This window comes from Apteryx rowi, unplaced genomic scaffold (assembly GCF_003343035.1).
Source record: "Apteryx rowi isolate R43461 unplaced genomic scaffold, aptRow1 scaffold_522, whole genome shotgun sequence".
NCBI classification, from domain to species: domain Eukaryota; kingdom Metazoa; phylum Chordata; class Aves; order Apterygiformes; family Apterygidae; genus Apteryx; species Apteryx rowi.
In genome coordinates, this window is record NW_020450786.1 from 312,003 (window position 1) to 339,795 (window position 27,793).

At 38.0% G+C, this 27,793-nt stretch overlaps 1 protein-coding gene across 1 annotated transcript in view; it reads left to right on the forward strand.

The window, feature by feature from the left end:
- Positions 1 to 26,401, forward strand: part of XKR4 (XK related 4) — a 75,988-nt gene extending 49,587 nt beyond the window's left edge. Inside the window, exon 2 of the mRNA XM_026080493.1 lies at positions 25,455 to 26,401. Coding sequence (XP_025936278.1) covers positions 25,455 to 26,401 — 947 coding nt within the window. The remainder of the gene's footprint in view (positions 1 to 25,454) is intronic.
- The last annotated feature ends 1,392 nt before the right edge of the window (positions 26,402 to 27,793 follow it).

The following is a 27,793-nucleotide window of genomic DNA, read 5'->3' on the forward strand; positions in this document are numbered from 1 at the left end:
AATGCTTCATTTTATAGAGGTTTTTTAAGAGGAGTTGCCAAGGTAATTTTGGCTTTTGGTTTTTGTCAGCTTCTCTGACCAGAATCTGAGCGTGGAAGAGGAGCTGCATGACCTGTTCACCTGTTCCTGGCAGCAGAGGGAACAAGTTACCAGCTCTGATTCTTCTAGGTCCTTGAGAAGCTGTGAACTGTTATTATGAAAAGAGTCATTGCAGGTCCAAACAGGGTGGATGATCTGGTCATTACACTCTTCTGTTTTTGTTCTCTGGCAGGACCTAATGAGTAGCTGTGGGTAATTGCTTTCCTGTCATGAGGTCCGTTTAATATGGAGCACTACTAGATGTGATTCGCTCCCAGCTACATGGTGTTTTGTAGGAGGGATGTATGAATCAATCCAGATTGAATGGAGATAATGTTGGGAAAAAATGGTGGAGATGGCAAGGGATCATACAGATACGAATATTAACAAACAAGGAAGGATAATATGATTTGTATCACAGGGGAATACACTGACCTCCTCCTGATCTGGCTGCCTATAACCAAATTCAGTTTCCTGTGTTTTTGAGTGGCCAGGAAAGTGTAAACTCTTGCTGTCACTGCAGCATTCAGACTCTCACCCCTTGTGCACCCACAGCAGATTGCTGGAATGCAGGCTCAAATATCAAAATAACTCAGGAAAAAAGACTCTTCCATGTTCCCTCCTCTCAGTAACATGCCAGAACAGCAGCTGTTATCACATCTTAACTGAGTAATTTGGTGCCTAGTTATATGAGCAACCCCATTCTTACTGTTGCAGCTGGTACTGCTGAAGCACACCACCTTCATTGACATGAGTGGGCAAAGTCAGTCAAATACCCTTCATGATGCACTTCTGAGCTCTGGACTGTGTCACCTGCATGATCCATTAAGACCTGTATTAGTTATCTTACAGACTCTCTGAAAAGCTCATCTTTAGTCCAAGGCATTTACATAGGGAGCTAGGTCTAATATCTAGGATTTGCTTTGTCAGAGCATATGTTATTGGAGGAGAATTAGACTAATTGTGAAATTAAATGACATGGAAATTCCCAGAGCAAGGAGTGGTAAATTGTTTGTGCATGACTCTAAATAATGCAATAATTAATACTTCATAATAAAACAATGAGTACTACATATATCTTTGATATAAATATGACCTATCAACTGACTGAAAGATATGTTTATGATCCATGAATTAGAGTTGGCCTGGCCTTCAGCTATGGGCGAATGAGGAAGCAGAGCAAAAATAACCTTTCTACAAGATACTTGAAGAAAAAACATATTGGAAAGTGTCAAGACTTGTCTGATTAAGAAGCTAAGCCTGCCTTAAGTACAAAGGCACTGATTGCCTCACTTGGTTTAACACCTTTTTCACCATGAAGAGAAAACCTCTACTATGTCTAGTGTGTCATTCAGTCAGCAGGGCTAGATCAGAAAAATGTCATTTCCTCTGTTTAAGACTTTTATTTCTTTATAAGAATAAAGCTGATGTGTTGAGCAAGTGGCTGCCATTACTAAGGGTGAACACTGTATTCCATTCAAACAGCAAACCATTCAGACTCCAAACAATGGAAATTAATTACAGAGATTCTTGGGGGCTGAGCATTTTTTTCTGAGTTACAGACAAGACTCAAAGAGATAAAGGGTTTTTTTCATATTCATTAGTATGTGTTGTAACAGTACTATGCATTGACTTTATATATTCTCCACACATATTTCTAATAGGGAAGATATACTACAGTGAGTGATTGTGTACACTGCTCTTAGTGCACAATGTCACTTGTGATGAAGTTCTGCAAAACAATGCAAGAAAGTCACAAGCTGGCTGCAGCAATCAATGCCAAGAAAACAGTGACTACTTCAGTCCCTAGGAAATATGCATATACATATATATAGACAGAGAGAGTTGTTCTGCAAACCAGTGGGGAAATTTCCAATACAACTCATAGAAATATGTGCATAGAACTGCTACAGAAAAATAAAAACTGGTTGCACAGGCCATAATGATAAAGTATGTGTCACTAATACTTTCCAAAGCCATTTGAAGCTGCGGGTTCAAAACATAACAGCATAACAGCTTGTAGGGCCTCCACTTTAAAAAATTGCCTAATTGCCAAAAATGATTCTAGGACAATTGTTCAGGTAAGCAGCATTTAGAAACTTTGAGGGTAGCAGGTGCTGTACACATTCTGTTGACTTCACCATGTTCTTCAGCCTATTCAACATAATCACTTTTCTTGCAAGCAGACTTAATTTCTCCTTTCCTATTATTTTCTGGAGGGAGTATGAAAAGATACTCTAGTAATAAAAGAAGTTCAGGTAAGAAGGCTTAATAGCTTCATTTTGTCTTCTGTTCAAAGCAGTTGCAAAGGTACATGTTCAAATTCAATGTTTCTTTTTAACTGTTTTCTTCATTTCGTTGTTTATTCCTATACAAGACATCTGCAGGCCTGATGCCCAAAATTTCACTGCCTTATAAACAGCGATACTGAGCTATACTGAGCAAATGCTATGTTGCAGGCTTCCTTTTTAACATCTGATTTCTTGTGTCTGTAAGAAATATCTGAGGGTCTACTCACTTAAATAGAGTTGATTCTATTTCATTATCTTCCCTCATCCACAGGATGCATCTTATTTATTATTGTAGGCTGTGAGAATTGTACAGACTCAGAAACTGAGAATAAAATAAGAAAACTCTCACATTCAGGCTTCTGCTGTGCCTGCCAGAACCTGAATTCAGATGAGTTGGAAGGCAACTTGCTCTTCTTTGAGGCTGACATTTTGTTCTCCAGAATCTCAGTTTAGTTATTTCTTCAATTCCTAATCCCTTTGATTGTGAAGTAAACCTAAAAAACTGTAGATCAAGAAAGTGACGTGTGCCTGAGTTTGCAGAAAGTCTGAACAAATGATACTGAGCACTGTGAAATATCTTCTTTGTGTCAAGGTGGCGTCGGTTTATTGAACTGAGAACCCTGTTAACTGTGTGCAACCATCACAATGAATTTCTGTGAAAAAGAATAATGCATATTTTCATGCATGTTAATTGTCATTAAGGACAGTTTCTGGTATCCTTACAATGCATAGGACATTACTCCCCGAGTGGTGCTGCTACTGTGAGAACGGGATGGTGCTATCTAGCATGAATAAGGATATACAAACACTGCTCTACAACATTTTCTATTTCATGCACGTGAGATGATTAACAGAGCTATATATTTTTGCCTTGGACTATATGTAAATGATAGTACCAGTTATATCAGGATGTGCTGTTTGGTGTTGTTGATTCATTTTATTCTTACCTTTTTGTCTCCGTGGAATCCTTTTTCTGAAATGCCAGTGGTATTTCAGTGCAATGTGTACCTTTGAGGATTTCTTGATGAGTTAAGGGACAAAGTGTGATGTTTTCTGTAAAATATTCTTGACCCTGGAGTTATCTGTTCTTCTTAGAAACGGAAAATAGAGCTTTGCAGTAAAGGGCGGACCTAAGGCATGGGAAAATAGATTCAATTTGTAACTTTTTCCTGAAAACCATTCTATGGATTTGGACAATTACAGTTGCATAGAAATTAAGGTCCAGCTACATGTTTATCACTATCCGTTAAGTTTTATCTAGATGCCTTATGTCAAGCACAAGACTTCATTCAGATTGCATGTCATTTCTAAAAATATCTAACTTAGGCTACATGGAGAGAATAGGATGGACTGATGGTTCATCAGTTTCTGCAGTATCAAAGATACTGCTTAGATAAGCTACATCTATTAACAGAGTCTACCCATGTCTCAGTTTTTAATTTATAACATGAGAATAAAGATATATTAACACTTTACAAGGGTGCTTGAGATTCAAACCATAAATATTTAGGAGACTTTCACTGAGAGGATTGTTTCTGAGTGTGGGCTCTGTTAGCTGGAATTTTTGCTTAGGATGTTCTCTCAGGAAGGATGGTTGTGAAACATATTTAGTTTAAGTCTGCACAAAATTTTACCTTGAAAATCTTTGGGAGAATTCCTCCATGCTGGATCATTGTGTTAGATTCTTTATACTTTTCTAACTAATATTAAATTTAAAATACATTTAAAATAAAGGTATTCACAGACTATTAAATAATTGATTACTTAGAATAAATATTCATGAAATGATTTGAGGCATAAAACTCACTCAGGGTAAATCAGCTATGAGCTTTTTCCAGGTCTCAACATCCATATAATTGACCTTCCTACCACACCCTGAAGTTTTTCCATCCTAGCATTTTAAGTTGTAAATATTCATCCAGATAAACAGCTGTCTCCTTTTTGACATACCCACGGCTCTTCCTCACTGGCATTGTCTGCAGCCAGTTGGCATCCACAGGATGTCAGAGCACATCATGGCTGAGGAAGGTTAACCTTTCAGAAATGTTTATCTCCATATGTGATCAATATTTGCAGCACTGCAGTATTGTGGCACAACCTCTAAGTAGAGCCTTTAGGTGTGTTTTTAGGAACACTGATTTATAAATAAATACAGCTGACAGCCTGCTGATCAGAAGCCTATATTTACCATGGAGAGGTTGACGTAGTGTCATACAGGATTTGACAATTAACCTTGAAAATTCCTGAGGTATAGTCTACATCTTTTGAGAATTTTCTGAGTAAAACCAAAAAGTAATAAAATCAGAAATCCATGGTACAGTGTTCCTTTGGACTGCAGAAGATAATCACTATGTTATCCACAGCAGTAAATGAGAAATGCTAATTTTACCTCTGTTTAATCATCGGTAGGATTCTAAAATGTTTCTGGGTTTGCCATTTTGATGTTTTCAGCATTAGAAAAACAGTCTGATACCATCACTTTTTCTTCCGTTCCTATGCATTCAGTTAATTCAGAAGAAAAATCTGTCCTGTCTACTTGTTTTTTCTCTATCTGATGTCTGTGCCAGTAATATATCTGGCCAGATAGGGGACTGTGCTGTGATTTGGGCAGAAAGACCCTGGGAGCATAAGTCCAAATGAGAGCTGCACTGTACTTTGAACACATGGCGAATGACACCCTACTTGCCGTGGGCTGGTTTTCCCAGCCGGTAGCTCTACCTACCTACACCTACAGCTAGTTAGTGTGTAGCCCTTGTGCATGTGCAGATCAAAATCCTTGTTTGACGATGCTCAGGTCTTCAGTAGTTGTAAAGGGTCCTCACATCCATTCACACTCGCTTTGCACAGTATAGTGAAAAATATGGGCTCTTACAAGGAATTAGCAATTTGTCTAAGGAATTTTGCTCTAGAAATATATTGGGCTCTGAATGACAACAGGTTCTCCCTCCTGGAAGGTTGTTCTAATGGTGCTTTTACCTTATCTTGAATTTCTCATTTATTTCTATTGCTGATCAAACAGAAGCTTCAGCACTGAGGAAAAGCAAGTTCATGTATGCATGACTGGCCAAAGACAGAAAAAAGTATACAGGTATGGACAAGCCCCTTATCTAGATACAGAGCATTTTGTGTGCCCCCTGGAAACATCAGAGCAGGGCTGAACATTTAAAAGTTAGTAGGAGAAAACTAGCCTTTGAGAACATCGTTTAAGTCCCAGTGAATGTGTCATGTTCCCAGATAGGCAGTGAATATGCCCTCAGCAAGGGACAAGGTCAGTGTGTCCTCAGGTTACATTTCCAAATCTGTTAAGCTTTCCCAGGTCAAAAACTGTAGTCGGTCTCCTTGGGATAGTGAATCTGTTTGCCTCTTTGCACGAGCCACAGCAGGATCTGGTTCTAAAGAACTGCCAGTTGCTGATACAATTTATAAAGTGGTGTAAAGCAGAGATAGAAATTAGTATAACTTTAGGACACTGCTGCTAGCTAGCATTAAATCAGACCTTGTTATGAGATTTATGGTAAAAATAATTAAAAAATGAAAAGCCTCTAAATCCTCCTGTTTGCAGAATTAAATTAGGCACTTAGGATATGCCAGACTTAAGAAGCTAGAAAATATCTACCCTAATATTAGAGGCAACCATGAGACCCCCCCTTAATCAGCCCAGTGTAAAGTACCCTTTTCCATCTACTCCATACCTTGTGGGCTGCCCCAGTGCTACTTATTTCCAATGTGGAGCCCTTCTATGCAGAAAGTATAAAGACTTGGAAAACAGGAAAGAGCTGTGGGGTTGGTGGTTTGGGGCATCCTGAGCCCAAGATCTTTATAACCGTGCAATTCCTAACTGTGCTGCAGGAGGAAGGGGAGGGAGGAGGGAAGACCTACTGGTGGTGATTAATGTTATACCCCAAAGTTCAAACAAGCTTCCCAGCTTGAACTGGAACTGAGGATTCAACAGAAGGGTTTATTTTGAGCTGGTCTGCAGTAAGGGTCTTATGGCAAGCTTAAGGTCAATATTATCTATAAATGTGGATATCTTGGCCACAGGATTTAAAGTGCTTTTATGTTGCCACTGACATCAGGGGGACTTAAGTACTTAAGTACTGCCAAAGATCCAAGTTTAAATTACTTTTGAAAATGGAACAAGGACTTTTCATAAATTTCATCCAAAATCTTTCTTCTGACAGATTTAACATTACTCAAATCCAGCTGTGTTCTGTGGTCTCTTTGCACCTTGTTGCACCACGAGGCATTGCTCAGCAAACAAGAGTAACAGTTTTTAGCTGCTAAGGTGAAATATTCACAAGCCCAGTCAAGGCAAGGAAGAAAATCATATTAAGAAACAGCTCTTTACGTTCCTTTGCAGTATCCCTTTCATTCCTTGTGACTGTGCACCTGTGCTGAAAGCTGTTCTGGCAAACCTTATTTTTCTATAGAAACAATTGCCAGTGTTTTCTAGTTTCTTGCAACCCATTAAATCTTTGCTCCCCTTTCTTTCCTCCCTGTCCTCATCTTCTGCCCCAAACATTTAGCATTAGCTGTTTTCTGTGACTTTGATGCTTCATAACTGAGGGAAGAGCTTTGGATTGCTTGGCAGGCTGACCTATATCACAAACCCATGCAATCACTCCCACCACAGAGAAGCCCTTAATTCAAAGCAGGGGGCTACGGCAGAGCTTTCCAACACATAAAGATCCCCTGATGCTGGGGAAGGTGGGTAGCTCTTCCTCCTGTGCAAAGGGCACAGCCACGGGAAAAGCAATGTGGCTGCACTCCTCCAGCACTCATCAGTTGATTCAATAGTCCCTTAAATCTGTCAGCATCCAGGGCAAATAACAACTACCTTCAAGATGCTTTAATTTATATCAGGTTAATATATTGGCAAAGCCCCTCTCCAGCTACTCTGTGGGCCAAGGACCTATGAAAAGTATGCGTCATTATTTAAGCATTTGCCTCCAAAGGTGCAAATGCTGCTTTGATTAAGTTCATCTCAGAAAAGAGAAAATGTGCAAACTAATTACATTAATAATTTAATCAATTAAATAATTGACATTTTAGCCAAAGTATGCAGTATTTGTCTTTCTGGGTGTGAAAGCTTGTTTGTGTGCTGTGCTGTTGATGCCCATTAAACACAACTCACCTGGGTTGGAATTCTGTTTTTCCTCAGTTCTGTTATCATGCATGCCTTATTAAGTCATTTATTATATAACTTGGGTACTTCAATCCCTTTTTTCTGGATAGTTTTTGTATCTTTACAATGCAGTGTGGGGTGTTAGCCTATTAGTCAATTTTCTTTAGCTGTCACTCAAACTGACTGCACGACTTGATTCCCTGCTGGTTAAAAAAATTTAACAGAGAAACTGCCAGTCAAGTTTACTAAACAGTCCAACAATAGAGAAACTGCAAGCCTAGAATGTTCTCCAGTTTCTGTAATTATACACTGCAGAGTAATAATTGTATGATAGTCTGGCATTCATTATGTGAGCTTAAGTGCTCACATTATAGCCTTCTATTTTGAGGACATTATTACCATGCAGTAATAATTCTGTTCAGGTTGGTGATACCTAGAGTACAATAGCTTTTATGGAGTTAGGGAGATTTGTTAATAATCAACCTATAAATATGCCAATAAAATAGCAGCTTGAATTCTGTTCTGAAAAATGCAAAATAATTTTTTTAAAGACAGGTAACAAATCTTTGGCTCCGTTCATCTTGAATGTTTTAAAAAATGTGCACTTAAGGCAACCTCCTTATTTAGCCAGTGCTGCTATTAAATTGCTATTTAAACTGCATGGTTATTATACAGGCAGAGTATATACCTTATGGCAACAAGTACACAAGTACCATGTGTGTCTCTCCCAGAATGTGCCATTGGCCAGAAATAATAAATTCAGGTCATACCGTTTGATTATGTAATTGTACTAAGTATATCAGAGAAGATGTTTTCAAAGACCCATAAGGATTTAGCAACCCAAATTCCACTAATGGTCCATAGAATTTATACTCCTAAATACCTGAAGTGCTCAAGTCTCTTTCAGACCAGGAAAACTACTGAAATTTTACACTGTACTACTGATCTAAGAAACAGACCTCTTGTCTTCACATCCCTTTTTTAATTCTGAAAAGCTCTAAATAAAAAAACGTTAATGCCATATTCCTGGATGAACTCTTGAGTCTGGGCTAGACTAGTGAGGAACACAGAGCTTCCAGGTTTGATGGGCAGAAGAATTAATTCCTCTAATAATTATTACCAGTGAATTAGCGTGAAAACCATTAGAAGTTTGTTTGCACAAATGTGAAGTCTTGAACAAATCTAGCACCTCTGCAATAATCTTGTGAATAGCATCTAAGATTGACAAAGCTCCAGGAAAATTCCTCTCACATTCACCTGGAAGTGTTGCCAAGATTTGTGGTTATCCTTCTTGTCATGTTCAGAAAATAGTGGTTGAACACTATCTGAGGTGAGCACAGGCACAAAACTTCACCTGCAGTTGTAAGGAGATAGAACTAGTTATTTCCTGATCAAGGATATAGAAAGCCAATAGGCTGATAAAACAGTTTTATTTGCTCTTAAGAATAGCTAGTTATGGTCATTCTGAGTTGTAACTGTTCCGGCCAGGGGAATTGTGCTTGAAGGAATTAAGTCCATGTTATTCACCAACACTGCTGAAGGTTAATATGAAAACATTTTCTCCTTGCTGCTTTGACCCGTTTTCAGAGTCCAATTGCTTTCTGTAAATTGAGTGGGACTCAACTGGCAGTAGCTTCCTAAATATGTGGGTTATTTATCTGATGAGTAACCTGATCTCTCAGTAAATAAGTTTCCAAAGATCCAAATCTAGGCTGAAAAGCTAGCTTTTGCAATGCAGACAGATTGTAATGCTGGTTCATGGACAATAGTGTTCGAGTCTCCTGACAAGCACACTACCAACGCAGGCAGTTAATTTGTTTGTGTTGAAATTATTTGAAAGTTTGGCCAAGGGGTCTACTGCAAAATTGTACTGAGGTGCCACTGGAAGGCATGATCCTTGTAGTTAGGGCAGTAGACTCTGCTTTAATAAAACTCCTGGGTTCCTCCTCTGGATTAGGCTTTGTATGTTGATATTTCAGGCAAATCATTCAGTCCCTCTTTGCTTGATTCATTTGTCAGAAGAACAGGTGTCATACTGACATGCTTCATAAGCTATTTTGAGAATAATGTAATGACTGCAGAGAATACTAAAATATTTCAAGAAAAGGTGTCAGATCTGCAAAGCATTGTTAAAATGTCCTATTTGCAGGAATGCACACATTCTGGGAGCTAATAAGTTCCTTGGCTTGAGGAAGTTTAAGGAATATAATGGAGCTATAAGGGAAAATTTTATCACCTTTTCAGCACAGAGAGATGGTATTTTATACTGAGAACAGAAATGTGTTTAACTAACTGATTATTGGCAGACTCGTTTTTGCACAAACATGACTTACATTTCCTATAAGCCTCTGAGACACACAGTTTATGAACTCTTACAATTGTACTGGGAATAGGGTGTACTAAGATCATGCCTATAACTCCATCCATTTTAATGGTAAATTTTGAATTTATGGATCTAGATACTCTGTGAATAGCATAAATGATCTTAATGCAGATAGAGATACAATGTGACAGAAGATAATTACAAATATATTCCTGCATTCTACAGAACTTTACCTTGATTACTTGACTATTGTATTCTGGTTTTTCTCACCTCATTATGAAAAAGACAAGTAATAAAAATGCATAGATGCATAGAGCATGGGTTATTATGATGACATAATTCAGCAAGTTTTAGTCGAAAAAAGAAGAAATTGAGTTGAAACATAAGGGCTTACTTTGGAAAAAGAAGGAAGTAGTGAATACCCTTAGTCGCTTGGTATTTACTCACACAAGCAGATCCTTTGTCTTCAATATGACATTCTGTTATTTTAAAATATGAAGCCGTCAATAAAACTAACACTTTCTTTAAAATTAACAAGAATACTAGTTGCCTAGGGAATTCATTGCTGTAGGAGGTTTTTTTTTCTTTAAAACCAGTTGTATAACAGGAATTTAAAAGAACTGGATGACTAGGAAAGCAGAAGAGCTGACTTGAGGGGCAGGTCTGAAGAACAACAGATAGGTACAACTGGTCTGTGACTACACGCAGGTTGGAAACCAGAGCGGTGAGTTCCTGGGACAGTCTGCTGTTGAAAGAAGTGAGGATGAGATGATAGGTCTCCAGATTTTATGGTGGGAGGCAGGTGATACTGAAAACTTTGGGGGGCAGGAACACTTGAAGGAAAAGATGCAGAACCAAAGAGAATAAGATGTTCAAGGAACAATTGGGGTTACTTTGAGGGAGGAGAAGGGTGCATTGAATATCTGGGAAAGCAAAAAATGGCTCACAATCTTGCACCTCATTAGACCTTATTTATTAGAACCAGAATAAGGAAAAATCTCTAAATATGTTTGTATTCATGTATTGTCCTAATCCTAAATAAAGCAAACTCTTTCAGTCTCCCGCCTCCCAAATCAGGTTAAGATTGAAAGTATATCACAATAATAATTTGAGTGTACAAGGTTATTGCAAGAATGTTGCATTTATTCCTAAGCTGATATCAATGTCTATAATATGTTGTTCCAGAAAGGTCAGTAATAGTTACAGAAAGATGTTAATTTCACTGGGGTGCAATCAGGCCATGAAGTACTAAGAGCTGAAATTAAATGCTTAAGAATTAAAATATTTAAAGGCAGGGAAAGGTACAGTCCAGACATCATTACTAAAACCCAGAACATATGTAACATTTCAAAATGATAATATTGAGGTAATATCAAAAAATATAGCTTATTTTGATATCTCAGCATTATGAGTTGAAACTTTTAGATACAACTGATATAGACATACAGAACAGATTTCTGATTAATTAGAACTATTGGTTCCCACCGTGCCAGCATTTTGGGGAAGTTACTTTGCATTTGCTCTAATAAGAACTTTAATTCTAAAAAAAAGCTTTTGCTTATGTTCACCGTCTCTTTGTGGAAGATCACTTACTCAAATAGATCATGAGACACTACATGACATTTCAGTTCCACCATTTAGGTTTCTTATAAAAACCCAAAATATAGGTGTCATCTGCATGTTTATTCCACTACAACTTAATACTGAGGACTGTTGTAAGTAGTGTAAGAGGCCAACCACACACTGTAGCACCTCTGTTATTTCAGGAGGGGGGTAATAATAGTCATCCAGTTTTGTGGTCACTTAAGCCTAGTCATGTTAATATGAAACACATTAGCTCAACAAAGCAGGAGATAATGACAGCTGTAACTGTGAGTTATATTTTCATACAATGTGTTCCCAAGTGATAGAAGTCCAGGAAACCACAGGAAATTTTTTACATTTATGAAGGGCAAAGTATATGTAGAAAAAAAAAAACTTTTTTCACTTATATTTCCTGTTTTCAAATTCATAAAATTGGAGCAACCATACTACATTTTTAAAAAAATACATGAAATTCTACATAAACTTTTTTGCTATAAGTAGGAATGAGAACTCTGTGGAATGTATTACCTTTCAAATTTTGATTGTCATGGTATTGGTTGTGATTCTTTGTCTGGCAGAGTATTTGTGGGATAGCTAGGAGGGCTTTCTACCATCCCTTGTTTTCTAAGGAATAGCTATGTTTTTGTCTGACAGAGAGATTAATTTTCTATATGTAGGAGTAGCAGGGAGAACCTCTTTTTCTGCAGGGTAAATGAAGAGTCATTCCCTGTTGGACATCCTCACAACTATCAATAATTAAGGTAGCAGTATTCTTTCTCCCCATCTCCCTCCCCCAAATATCCTGGGCACACACTCTGTCCAGCAAGGCGAAAAGAACTGAGTGCTATTTCTTCTGCAAATCAGGATGATCAAGGTGAACCAGAGTTGAGGCATTTTGTTGGTCTAGTGTATTCACCAGCTGGTTTAGAGTTACTGCTTCTGAACTTGGAGCTCTGTGGTTGCAACATCATTTACTTTTATCAGTTATTGCTACCACCACTGTTGTAGAGGAAAAGCTTGGATTTATGCATCATATTGTTTAGCAGATGTTCGGTTACTAGTATAGATTGATTGCTTTATTGTTGTTTTGTTTGTAAAAATGTGCCAGTGATAGGAATTGGTAATGCCTTTGTTACCTTCAGTGTCCAGGAAAAAAGACTTGCTAATCTGCTGTCATACCAGATCAACAAACCAATACATCAAATAAATATTAGGCATGCAGCTGACTGCCACTTTCTCCTCACTATACCCACTGAAAACTTGATTTAAAGTCACATTGCTGTACAACAGATGCCTATTTCTTTGCTCTTTGAGGTTGATGGTGACTAATCTCTAAATCCTAATCCAAGAGTCTTTGAGATCAAGTTACAGAGCCTTCTTTGTTTCCTATTTCCAGCCTGAACTATACCTTCTCCAGCTTGTAGGGCCCTTCTGCAGCTGTATATAGTTACTGAAACATTCATCTTTAGCAAAATGTTGGCAAAACAGATGAATTCCAGAACAGAAGAGTGCCTACTTAATTTCTTAGTTTCTCCAAGCAGCAAAAATAATAAAGCTTCATTCCTACTGGTTCTTTCTTTCTCCCTCCCTCCACCCCTATTTTATGAATAACTACAGATCATATCCTTCATAGCTGTCTCACACAGTATCTCCTACTCTTACTATGTTCTTAACCACTGCCCTCACAACATTTCTAGTTTCTCCTTATATCCCTGAGATCACCACTCTGTCTTGTTTGCTCCTGGCCATGTTCCCAGTTCTCTATCATGACTTCAGTTGGGTAAGAAGCAGTATCAGCTGTGATTCATTCAAAGTTATATCCATGTGGATTTGCCAGTTCACAGACACATATTCACTTGCTAATTCACAGAATCACAGAATGGTTGAGGTTGGAAGGGACCTCTGGAGATCATCTAGTCCAACTCCCCTGCTCAAGCAGGGTCACCTAGAACACGTTGCACAGGATTGCGTCCAGGCGGGTTTTGAATATCTCCAGAGAAGGAGACTCTACAACCTCTCTGGGCAACCTGTTCCAGTGCTCTGTCACCCTCACAGTGAAGAAGTTTTTCCTTATGTTCAGATGGAACTGTCTGTGTTTCAGTTTGTGCCCGTTGCCTCGCGTCCTGTTACTGGGCACAACTGAAAAGAGTCTGGCTCCATCCTCTTGACATCCACCCTGTTGGACACCAAGTTAAGCATGAGGCAGCAATGTGCCCTTGTGGCTAAGAAGGCCAATGGTATCCTGGGTTGCATCAAGAAGAGTGTTGCCAGCAGGTCAAGGGAGGTGATTACCTCACCACACATTGATCTGAATCATTTGATCAGAATTATGCCATCCACCTAAGTATGTTTTAATACAGAAAAATGTATTTGGAAATCAGAAACAGACTCTACAAAGAGGATGGGAGAATTACTGTCTTTAAAAGCAGCAAATCAGAAGATGGCAAAGCAGTCAGCAGAGATAACAGCTTTTTCGTGAGTTTTTAGTGTCAGTTTGTGGCTTCCAGCCTTATTTTGATCCATGGAGGTAAGAGAAGGAACATACCCAGTAGACATATTGAAGTGAGCATACCTCTGTGAACACCAATAAGACTCTGTTAAAAGCCTGTGCCCAGTTCAGTGGCTCACACCTCCTGGAGGATGGAGCTACTGAAAGAAATTCAAAGGAGGGGAACAAAATGGTCCCAGAGGCCGCAGAGCAAGCATTTGGATATAAGGCTTTAAGGGACTGGTCAACTCCGACTATTGGAAAAAAGGTTAAAAAAAAACCCTCAGTCACTATCTATGTGTACTTGCACATGAAAAATATGTTTGATAGCAGGGACCTGGGAAACTTTTAATTTTCCAGACAAGAGACAGAAATTGAAACTAGATTAATTTAAGCTTGAAATGAAGCGCCATTTTTTGGAACAAAGCATAGATAAATATTGAAAAAGCTTATCAGTGGAGATGTTGAGTCATGATTTTGCTTGCAGTCTTCAAAATGTGCCTGCTTATCTGTCTATATATAGTATATAAATCTAAATGTAATGTACATATAAAATGTACACCAATACATAATATTTCCCAATGTATATTATGTGGACGTATACTAGATATTCTAGATTAGAAATAGGTACAAATAGAGTTGTAGAGCTTCATAATTAATAGCTTTATAACTAATATAGAAGACAAAGGTATAAATGTGACACCTAAAGTAATCCCAAGGTGGGAGTAAGCTAGAACCAGAATTAATCTCCAGGCTTCCCATAATACACTGAATAATCTTCAAATCAGTAGGATGTTGCTTCAATCTATATCAACAGCACAGTAGGTGAAAACACAGATTCTGTTTTGAGAGGGAGGAGGAGAGGTTAGTGACCGGTTTTCCGCTAACAAAAAAATAAGGCTATTTAATGAATTATTGAGAAAATGTATTTGAAATCTTTCGAAGTGAAATAAACAGGAAGAAGATTTAGAACTGCAATGTTTCAGTTTGATACAGGGGAAACTTAAATAGCATCATGTACCAGACAATGCCAGCGGTTTCAGTTTTCCCTCTGCTAAGAGGAATTGCACAAATGCTAAATCAATTTCCTTTTCTGAGGGATACTAACTGCCTTTTGTCCCAAAGCACCATATCAGACATTATCCTTAGCATCTCTTCAGAGCTGAAAAGCTTAAAGAAACTTAAAAAAGCAAACACAGAAAAATGATATAGATGTAGTATTTCTTAGACAAATTGTGTCAGATAAGGGTCTAAGTTCAGACTGACTTTAATGTGCAAGTGGGAGAAACATCAGTTACTTAATGAGGGTGAAATTTATCCCCTTTCAGAAAGCCAATACAAGCCTATGAACCACTGAAAGCCAATCCTAAATTTATGGCTTAAGGAGATTTAAGGGGGGGTAATGGTTTTGTGCTATTTTTCTGCATGGAGCCAGTGTTTCATTGCCAGTGACCTGGTCCCATGCTGCTGATTTGTAATAAGACTTAGTGTGAGGTATTTGGTGTATTTTTCACTCCAGAGCATGTCTTGGCTTCTTGTCCTCTCTGTGTTGGGTATTGGCCATAGCTAGTATAATATCTGAAGAAAAAATCTCCGCTATATTTGAAATATTGATTTAGCCCTTCCTTTCCCAAAACCTCAATAGATGTTCCTAGTGCCAGTGTGATAGTGTTAGATGTATTTTATTGATATTCACTATCTCTTGAAAAAAGTACTTAGAAGAGACAGACAATTTGGATCAGCAGGAAGCTATTTCTGGCTGCTCCATCATATTGCAGCCAGTAAGGTCATTTCAAGCTGTTTTGCTTCTGGGAGGCTGGTTGAAAAAACAGCAGAAAGTTTGGTTAATAGAAAGAACATATATCTTTTACTAACTCATTTCAGGATTATGACATTTATCTTCCAGTACTCAAAATCTGTTTTAAACTTGCTTTTTCCATGCTCTTGACATTTCTATGTATATTCATTTAGCCAGACAGATGATTAGGACTCTTAGAGCTGACAGGAATAATACTTTAGGACTTCATTTTAAAAATATGTTCATATGTACACATATGTGTGTTTGAAGGGACTTTCAGAGTCCATTTCTCCTCCTCTTGCAGTCTATAGTCCTTTCATAACTGGACACAAAAATGTTCTATTCATTAAAAAACAATTACTTGGAAATGCCACTAGTCATTGAGTTCTACTGACAGCAGTCGGTTTTGTCCATTAGACATTGATCTAGATACTATCGTTGTATCTTGAGGAGGGGAGGAGATATCCTCCAAAAAAAAGAAAAACATATCTCTAAGGCTGCTCTGAAACTATTCTGCCTATTTCAAAGGAAATGAGAACTTCTAAGTGAACAAATAGATGTCCTGGAAACCACAGCTTTTAAAACCCTGAAGGTCCTTGAAATGTTACACTGAAGTTATTTGAACTCTACAGAACTTCAGCCAAATTAATGTCTGAAAATCAAAAGTAGTCAAAGTCAGACTGAAAAAAAAGTGAGTTTTTAAAGTGAGAGTAAATATCCCTTGGAAGGATAGGATGTTTTTTTCATTATTTGAAAATCTTGAATGATTATGCACCTGGTTTAACACAAGTATGGGATTCACTCAGTGTTCACAAGGCAAAACTCAGTGGCCTATGTTGTACGCTAACTGATTATAATCATTCTACCTGACTTAAAAGTGTATATTTCTATGAAACACAGGTTGCTGAAATGTCAAATTTTGCACATTTCACTGAGAAGAAATATGTGAGAAGATAGCAAGTCTGTTGTAACTATGTAAATTAAAACAAAAAACATGTTGGTGAATACTTTCTTTTTCCAGAATTTATACCTTTCTCTACAGACATAGAAAAAATGTTATCATAGTAACTTTCCAGTCCTCCTGGGTGCATTCTGCCCCCACATCAGCAACTCATCTAACTAACTTCTTGGAAATGACATGGTAACATAGGGAATGTTCTGTTAGGGTTTTGGCAGATACCAGGAGATGGTGCAGAGGATGGAGGGTTCACAAAAGTTCAGGGTATGTTTCCTCATATTCCTGTGCAAGCAAAAAAATTTTTTCCTTGAATAGTCCTGCAAGGAACAGGTACAGTCTGGCCCCTGAAGCCTGAATGTCACTTTTTATGACTGCATGTATGTTTTGTGCATGCAAAAATATATTGCAGCAAGATAACAGTTTTATGTAGAATTGATTGGAAAGTCAATGCTGTTTCTAGCATCACCATATTTTCACTTTAACTGATTTTTGTTCTATATTTTTTATTGCTGCTTTGAGAATTATTGTTTTGAAGTTTTACTTTCCTGACATCTCTTGATCCAAGGGGTCAGTCCATGCCTACAATGACCCATGAGCCAGCGTGCAGGATCTGGCAGGCCCCTGTTCTACAAACTAGAAGAAAAATGCATATAGGCCTTGACAAAGATAACTACAGTGACTTTGCAAAGAAAACAAGCATTAAAAGCTAATACTAATTTTCTTTCCGATCATGGACATACAGTGAAGTAGACTACATATAATGTCATTTTGGTTTTTAAAATATTTTTATATTCCTGAAGAAAAAAACCTTTTGTTTTTCATAAAATACTGGTAACATCTAAATGACACTGACTGTGTAAATCTTTTTTTTTTTTTTCTCACTTGAAGAATATTTTTCCAAAATGTTTCCAAGAAAAAAGTTCCAGTTGATTTTGTTAGCAACCATAGAGCAAAAATCTATGTGGTTAATTCCTTCTAATCAGTGGAACACCCCATAAGCAACTTCATCCAGAACTTACCTAACCAAAAAGATATAAAAGCTGAAGAGAAAAATAAAGGCAAACAGAAATGCTGATCTACAAAAAAGACATTCCTTCAAAAGTTATGCTTTAACAAGAATTTTTATTTTGTTAGTAGACCAGATTGTTTTCTCTTTCATATGTTTGATAGCCAGGAGAAGTGTTATGGCTTCTGCCACTGACTTCATGGAAAATGTCTAGCTGTGCAGTATATCGTACTGAGCCGTGCAGGTGGAGCCTTCTCCCATAGATGGTGCCATGCCTTTAGCTTAGTGCTGTGTTATCATGATGTTGTCTCTCCTCAAGTGGTAATGGCAGGGGTTTTGTTCTGCTTGGGGTTTCTGCAGACTCTGGATAATCCCTTAATTCCTATAAACTAGCTGCAGCAACCTTAAGATGTCAAAAGCACTTTTTACCTAAGAAGAAATATGCTAATCATAGAAATAATCCTGGAGTCAGTAGGTATGTTTATGTTGTACATACTTCAGTGGAATACAAAGACAGCAGATTAACTAACAGGCAAGAAGGAGTCTAGATGTGGAAGTAAGAAGTCTAAGTTTAGCTTCCTAGCAGGCCATTTTACCTCATGCTACCTTGCCAAGCCTGGCAATGTACAGACTGCACTAAATCGCATCAGTACCTGACAGCTGTCAGTGCCTGGGAAGGACTGAACTTCATTAGTGGCTAATAACAGCTCCTGAATCATAACTTATAAATATAATAAATCTTTAGTAAAACTAGAAACTAACAAATATTAGGAAAACGTACTCTTGAGAGAGGAAAAGGGATCACTCAAGTTGCTTGGTCAACTAGTAACTGACTTTTGCTAGCATATTCTGGCAATGCAACTTTCCTGCTCAAATGTCTTAAAGAATCAATTACTTTTACAGACTGATGAGAAGATAGCAGAGTTTTTGGTTGTTCTGGCCAAACTCCTCTTATCAATAGCTGCCTATGAAGAAAGAGAGGCCTGAATTATTGACTATGGTCTCTTGAACGACAGAAGAGGTCCAGCTTTCATGGTCCTCATGATCCCTGGATGCTAAGTTGACTTGTGACCAATATGTCTTGCACTGATTTATTGGGAGTAGATTTTATCCAAAGTTTCTAAGAGAACTCCTGAGATACCAGCAACAAAATTTGGGTAAAAGACTAAATTTGTATAAAGTAGTGAGGGCTTTGGGGGCGAGATAGAGACAAACTATTCTTTATGTTAGCTTGAAATAAAATTATCACCATCATTCAGCAGTACCTTTGGGCCTGTTTAAAGTTATGGTCAGGATTGCTGCTCAGCAGAAGTGTTTCAATATATGTCTAACAGTTAGATTTGGTAAGTCAGGCATGACCTTGAGTGCAGTGAGAGCCAAATCATTAGGTAAGTATCTGGTTCAGATCCTAAGAATCTGCTAAAGGTAGCTGCGATAAGCGAATCTGCTGTCAGTTGACTTAGACCCTCTATACAGAGTCCAAACCACCTCTGGAATATAATTTGTGAGTCTATAAAACAAGTAAGGTTGAAAGCAACTGGTTTAATGGATATATGATGTTTCTAAACTTCCAGGGCAAAGGTAAGTCGTTGTAGAGAGCCAAATTAATGAAAGAGCTGGAAGTTCTCTGGCCAGAAAAATCTGTAGAAAGCAGCTAAAAGGAATCATGGGAAAAGCTGTTCTTATGTATGCTAGCATGTTCTCTAAGCATTATGTAGCATTTAGGAGAGGCAATATGAGGCATAATCTAATTTACATTTCAATGAGGAAGTGTTCCTGTCATCCCCCACACCACATTACTCCACCCCAGTATGTGGTGGGAGAAAGCTAAACCATATATTGGAGGATGAGCTGATGAAACAGTCTGTATTACCTTGAATACCCCCAGCTGTGAATGCCAAAAAAACTGAGACAAACACTGGAAATGTGGACAGCTAGAGACTCATGCTCAGAGATTTTCATTCCCATGTTTATGAGTAGCCAACAGTCTAAGCAAAACTGCAGAAACGAAATATTTCAGTAAGTTGCCTTTTTTATCTTGGTGCAATCAAATCCAGTGGCACCTAAGAAAGAAGAAACAAGTCCCCTTTGAATAGCAAGCAGCTTGTTTCAGTGACACAGAACGCCTTTGACTATGTGTTCACAGGGGGGATAGCAGTGAGTATGGACTCACATACACCGGTAGAATAAGCATTATTGTTCACTGGAGACTTGAAGAACATGTGGTGGCTTGCCAACATGCTTATGGCCCTGGAACCTCTTTGTGATAACGAGACAAGCTCTGGAGTACAAAATGATATATTAAGATATGTGTCCAGCATATTTTAGGGGTTGGGCCTGGCTGCAGATGTTAAGATAGTGGTGTTTCCTTCTGCTGAAAAAAAGTGCCAGCAAAGTATCAGGAAGGATCCTTGTACAAGAAATATCCCTAACTATGAAGCCCTGAGAGGGAAAGGATCTGCTATAGAAATGCTGGCTGGAGATTGGAAGTGCTAATTTATAGCAATCTTCTCAAGTAGGACTGCAGCACCAACTCTTAAGGCTGTAAGGAGGGATTCCAATATGGATAGTTCAATACAGTGCTACAGCTTATCCTGGCAGGCTACATCATCAGTGACCAGGGGAAAAATAACCCAGGTGAGGACAAGAGTTTGTATTTTAACCCTTCAAACAATAGGACACGGGTTTTGTCTTCCAGTCTTGGGCAGGGAACAAGACCTGTGAGCACAAAATAGGCACCGAGAACCTGGGGCATGGTCCAGGTATGGCCAGGAAGGGCCCTGGAGCATGCAGAGCACCTGTGTGCTAAACCACATGTGGTAGCACAACATACCCTCTAGTACACCATTGCCATACTAGTATATGGGAGTAAAAAGGGTGGTGTAGCACCCATAGGCTGTTCTCAGTCTGCCTTCAAGGCCTCCATGTGGGCCTCAAGCTCATGGCTGCTCTCACAGTAGCATGGCAAAGGCTCTGTAAATGTAGCAAATTCATTTTGGGAAACTGAAGGGGAGCAGAGAAGAGGAGAAAATGGCATATTTTCTGCAGGATTAGGGCCTTAAGAGGACTGATGAATATTATAGATTCTTTGCTTGACTTTGGTTCAGAGAAGCATCTTAAAGCTTGGATGCATACATTTTCACTTCTCTAGCTGGGTAAAAAGCTCATAAAAATAGGCTGCCTTCAGACTTGTTTCATAGTTCCAGATCCCAGCCAAAATGGTTGTACCCAGATGTCCTGTTGACTTTGATATTCCTGTTTCTAGCATGAATTTACTCCTGGAAATGGTGAGATGAGTATGAGTTTGAAACAGGAAGATGAAGCAGGGGGAGAAGCCTTGGCAAGAGTTTGATTTTTTAAATAGGTTGAATGTCGAGGAGGATTTTCTCCTATCATTTCACCCATTTGCAGGGTTTTCAGTTGGCCTGAGGTGTTTTGAACTTGTTCCATAAAGGCTTTATGGACTGATGTGATTACAAAAGAGTAGCTTATAGACCTGAATATGTCTTTACTCACTTAAATACAAAGGAGTAAGATCAGACTGGTGTGAGAATGAGACCCAGATTTTTTTGGTTATACCCAAGTCTAAAGATTATATTGTGCGAGCAGAGGAAAAATACAGACTATGGAGTCACATATGCTGCTTAGAAGTTGAATTGCTTTTCCCAAAGTTAAATAAATTGGGCATGCGGGCGGGAATCAAAATGCAAAGGCAGAGGTGTCAGCAGGATACAATTAAGTTGCGAATTGTCAAGCCGGGATGTAATATGGAAAACCTGTATCTGCTGTGAACAACTTTATTTGGATTACTCACGGGTGAAACATTTCAGGCTGATTTCTCACAAATACTGTTTTGGAGAACTTCATTAGCATTCCTGTAGCTATTTGAGCTTGCTTTTCTGAAATAATGTTACATTTGTAAATTGATCCATCCCTATATACATCCTCTTTTCCCTTATATATGTTGCTTGCTTTTTCCTGTAAAAGACATTATTAGCTTTTTCTTGTCTTTAACGAGCTGTAGCTCATTCCAGTTTAATCTTTATTAGATTTTCAGTACCAGTACAAATATGTCATGCTGTATAAAATGCAAGAATCTCTCTTATATAAAGAGAAACGAGAAAACAAGACTCCAGAAAGCTGCTGTAGCCCCTGGACAGTCAGGAGGCTGAAGCAGCGAGGGCAGAAAAACCTAGTGCTTGCTCTTTAAGCATGGTGGTTTCCTAGATGGGCTTGCAGGTTGTCTGTTCACTTCTGAAGGGCAAATAAGCCTTCCTTCTGCTGAACTTAAACCCACTGCAATGCTACAAATTTTTTGTTTTTCATTAACACTAAAGAAAATCTTATCCTTTTTTCCTGATACCATTTTCATGTCTTTAAAGTTTTGTTTTGATAGAAATCTATTTTAGCTCTTCTTTTGAAATATAAAGAGACTTCTACTCAGCAAATGTGTCAGTATGTTCTAATTAATGAATTATCCATTTGGTTCTCCAATAATTCTGTTTGTGTCTAACCTTTCCCTGTGAATTATTTATACTACGACATTTCTTTATCAGCAAGCTGCCATTTGCATGAATTGTACATTATTGTTCTTATTATTAATTATCCTTTTAATAATTGTTTAGTGCTTGGCCTCATCAATAAAGAAAAATGGATGGTCCCCATGAAGCATTTAGTTTCATCTTAATTCTGTATCTCTAACATCACTGCTAATAGCACAAGAACAGGTACCTAATAGTAGTAGTAGTGGTAGTAGTTCTTTCCGTTTGTACACTCCTTTGCCTCCTTTCCCCTCCTGTATTCCTGTACCCCGCAGTTTGTTCCATAAGAGCAAGGGATGCTTCCCTGTTAATGACTATTTAAATAACAGAATTAACTTGCTATTGTACCTGCTCCCTTCTGTCACAGAAAATGACTATGAAGGAATTCATATTAGCACATTGGAAATTCCTATGAATTTTAACATTTTATTTGGTACATTCTGTGTGCATTAATGAAAGATTTTACAGTTCTTAATGTAAAACTGATGATATCTACCCATACCTCCGGGGAGTTTGTGAGGTCATTAAAGTTACATTTGCAGAGAAACATATGGGCTTTTCTCTCACATTATTCTTTCCCATGCTAATAATGCTATTTTTGAGCTCTTGTTCAGCATGCTCATTTATATTGGAAGGTTCTCTTATCCAGTATCCTATTCATCTAGCTTTCCAAAAAGGGAAATGAACTCTGTTTTGTCAGAAACACTTAAACCATTCCTGCAAGAACACAAGAACTTACATTTTCAGCTGGTAGTGTCATCTCTAGAGATAATGGTCACTGAAAGGCAGCCCAGAGTGAAAAGCAAATATGCTTGTCAGAAATGAAAACACAAATTTATACCGTGCCTCCTTCCTGTCTGCCTTGCTGGTTGTTTGGTCTCTCCGCAAAGGAGGATTCCAGCAGTAATGTTAGTGTTTTGGCATCCAGGCAGCTGAATGGAAAGAAAAGTGGTGATGTTTTATTCAGAAATTCCCTCTGGAATTATAAGCCTGTCCCATATTTCTGCCAATTGCTTTTCTGGTATTTTTCTCTAAAAAAAAAGACTCGTCAAATTCGCAGGAGCTCACAACATAATTAACACCCTGCCAGTGACTGCGGGAGAGGTGCTGGCAAACACAATCAGTCCCTTCCGAGAACGGTGAACCCTTCTGTACTTACTGAGCAAAATCTTAATGTGTTAAGCCAGGTGGATTGTTTAAATAGATTGTTTCTTTCAGAATCAAGTATTATTTCCATACCCTGCACTTGCCTGTTTTAAGGTATATATTCTTTATTCTTTCAAAAGTGAATGTTCGACAACATATATTTAGGCTTGAACTAACTACTGTGTATTGATACAGTTTGCATTAAACTTAAATATTCATAATATTTAACTAATATACTCTTGATGGTTAGATTCTAAAGAAAACCATTGGACTGGGAAGAAAACTACTGTCTGTGAATCCAGAATCAAAGTTTGCTGAAATGATTAAACAGCTTTAAACAGCAGACAAAAGAAATATTTCTTCATATCAGTTTAATTTGGTTCAATAACCAGTAAATTCAAGGTTAAGGAAATGTTTAGAAACTGAATAAGCTGAAATGTCATTATCTTTTTATGACCTGTGAATAAATTCACAGTATGGCATGCTGAAAGTTATGAATTCATTCATTAACTGTATGCAATATTTGCTTTGGTTAATAAATAACTTTTAAATAGAAAATAAGTTTGATACATTTTTCCTTTGCATCCATCATATTCATTGAAATTTTATTTAAATAATAAATGCATTTAAAATGCTGGTTTTCTCCAATTCAGTTGAATTCCCATTTCTATCCAGAGAAGCTTGATACAAATCACAAGTAAAAATTAATCATCTAATAAATAAGAAATATAATTCATTTCCAAGAAAATGATGTGTAAGTGCTAAGCATGTGAATAACTATGTTCAGCTGTATCACTGCTTAAATGGGAATGTAAGGTATTTTTTTGGTTAGGAAAAGGAAGTAATATATTAGTTTAAAAATTACATTTAACTGCAAATCAGCTTTTTTTTTAAGTTTATCTACCCATAACAATCAAAATCTCTTTGAGAAAAAGAAAAATACACGCCCAGAATTAGTATAAAAAAAAGCTTTTGTAAAAAGTATTTTTACTGTTTTTGTATTTTCAGGTGAATGTGAACAATTTTTACGACTATTTTTACAATGTTTGAAAATACCCTGAAAGTGAAGTTATATTGAATTTTTTGTAGAAAATATTTGACAGGTTTTCCAGAAATACTATAGTTCAGTGCCTTACAAATGAGCAATTCTGGGATAAATGGAGAGACAATGGTTATATGAATATTAATTTGTTATGCCTTACTTTAGGAACATCTAAACTCAGAATTTTAATTCTGTAGAAAATTCCAACATTACTAAAATTAATTTAATCCCCAGCTGGAAGAAAATACAGTTTTGACAATTTCTACATACTAAATATTCTCTTAAAAATGGTGAAATTATTGAAATGGGCAACATTTCTCCTTCAGTATGAGTGTTGCAGTTTAACCTTTGAAATATCAAGAGTTACATTAATATAATAAAAATTAAAATCTTTCTGCATTTGTTTTGTTAATTTTGACAAAATATCTATGAAGCATTTGGGCTCACAGAAGCTGTGGCTTCCAACAGAAAATTCCTCCACCTCGAAACTTTCAGTTAACTCTGTTCTGTGTCAAATCTGTCAGACTATTAACTTCACTAGCCATAACACATATTCATAGGGTTGTATTTTAAGATGTAGATATACTCTCACATTTAAATTGATTTAATGTACTGTATGTGTAAAAGATGCTGACATTCTAATTAGACTTAATTGCTTTATATCAAGCTTTTTAAAGACTTATCAAAAGCTGAAAATTTATATTCTTTAAAATAATAACTGCAGTAGATCCTGTTAAATCACACAGTTGGCAAAGAGACCTACTCCTGACTTGCTCGGTGTTGTGAATTAATGAATTCATTTCAAATATAAATTTGCTAGAGAAGTGTTTCAGAATGTAGTTTGTTGCGCACTCTTGTTCATGTGTAACTAACAAATGCTAACGTGTTTGTAAGAGCAATGAAGTCTCAGCAATAGGGGGTCTGGTCCTCAGTGTTGGCTGAACTAAAGGAGAATGAATAGATTTTCTTATGCGAGTTGTGAAGAGTGCATTTAAAGCAACGAGGATCTCACCAGTTTCAACCACATGCTGGTGTCCTAATTATATCTTAAGTGCATCTTCTGTTTTCTCCTAGGTCTTACTGCTGCAGCATCTCTCGTATCCCTGGCTTGGGCTTTGGCTTCCTACCAAAAGGCCCTCCGTGACTCCCGTGATGACAAGAAACCCATCAGTTATATGGCTGTTATAATCCAGTTTTGCTGGCATTTCTTCACAATTGCAGCAAGGGTCATTACTTTTGCCCTGTTTGCCTCGGTTTTCCAGCTGTACTTTGGGATCTTCATCGTGCTCCACTGGTGCATCATGACCTTCTGGATCGTCCACTGCGAGACAGAGTTTTGCATCACTAAATGGGAGGAGATAGTTTTCGACATGGTTGTGGGGATAATCTATATCTTTAGCTGGTTCAATGTCAAGGAAGGAAGGACACGCTGTAGGCTTTTCATTTATTATTTTGTGATCCTTTTGGAAAATACCGCTTTGAGTGCTCTGTGGTATCTGTACAAGGCCCCACCAATCTCTGATGCATTTGCCATACCAGCACTGTGTGTAGTGTTCAGCAGCTTTTTAACAGGCATTGTTTTTATGCTGATGTACTATGCCTTCTTTCACCCCAACGGACCGCGGTTCGGGCAGTCGCCAAGCTGTGCTTGTGAGGACCCTGCCGCTGCCTTCGCTCTCCCCCCAGAAGTGGCAACGAACACGCTAAGGTCCATCTCTAACAATCGGAGTGTCACGAGCGAGCGGGATCAAAAATTCGCAGAGAGGGACGGGTGCGTGCCTGTGTTTCAGGTGAGACCCACCGCACCTTCCACACCTTCCTCCCGGCCACCAAGGATTGAGGAGTCTGTCATTAAAATTGATCTGTTCAGGAACAGGTACCCAGCCTGGGAGAGACACGTGTTGGACAGGAGCCTGAGGAAGGCAATCCTAGCTTTTGAATGTTCCCCTGCTCCTCCACGGCTACAGTATAAAGATGATGCCCTTATCCAGGAGCGCTTGGAATATGAAACCACATTATAAACAAAAAAATACCCACAGCTTGAAGAAGCTCCAACGTTACAGTCCAAATTAAGGGTTGACGGTAGGGCTGTAAGAATAACTAAACTGTGTACTGCAAATAGAGCAACAAGCTGTAGTGTTCTTAGTCTGGCTATCATCATGATTATCATTTGATCCACTGTGTGCAGTCTGTCTGCAGGACCCTGATACAGCAGCATCACCTGAAAGCCTCGAAAAAATAACCACACACACACACACACACACACATCAGTTACTTCAGCTGGAGAAACTCACCCATGACTCCTTGCTGCTATGAGACTCTGACTGCACAGTACTCACAATCAAAGCATTAGGAAGGTTCTGATCAGAGCTTTCAACTTTAGCCAGTAGTGCATTTTATTTTAGAAATGAAGGATTGATATTTGCATATTCAATGGCAAAAAAAAAAACTTGTCAAAAATAACAAAACTGTACCATGCAATGTTGCTGTTATTAAAACTGGTTTCTGGGGGGAAAAAATAGGAGCATAGTAGTCCTCAGCACGCCCACAGATAAACCATTCAGTTTAGAATAGGTTTGCAGAATAGTTCTTAATTAAAAAGATACATCATCATGTTTTTAAGGCTATCAATGAAAAATAAACTAAATTCTGATTAATTAGGTCATAAGCATTAGTACCAACAGAAACTGTTTGTTTTCAGTGGAATTTCAGAGTCTTTTAAATTGAAGTTTAAGTTCTTTATGTTACTTTCAACAGAAATCCTATGCAGCTCACTTCTGGTTTTCAGAAGAAAAAAGGAGCTCTAGCATGTAGTGATGCAAATTAAATGATAATCATGATTCAGTGTTCAATTTGCAAAAAATAAATACATATGTAAAAGAACAGGGAAGAATAGTTTTCATATTCTAAACTTTTTGGAGGACCCCATCCATATATTTGGGAGGAACCTATGCGGAGATGAACACACTGAAACTTCTCTCTGTTTCAGGACTCAGAATGCATGATTCAGTGTGTGAATGTATGCAGGGGTGATAAGAGACCGTGACATGCCATACCCTTCTAGTGCCAAACATTGTATAAAAGCAAGATCGCTATCGTTGCCTGAGGGACAGAAAAGGAGCGGTGTGAGCCCTTCAAGAACCAGAAGCAGGAAAGACCAGTAGAGTTCTCAGCGTGTACGGACAGCTCTGATTTTTCCCATCCAAGGTGAAAGTGATGTCTTTTAAAGGCTTTCGGCCACCTCTTAGTAAGTATATTCAGTAAAGTAACCATATAACCAAGTTATGTGGAAGATCCTCTTGAGCCTGTTCAGGACTTGTTTCCAGATACGCCTAAGAGTTATGTTGAATCTCTCGTAATAGAGTGCTTTTGCTGCAAGCTTTTGGGTTTCAAATACCTCCCTAAGTCTAGTC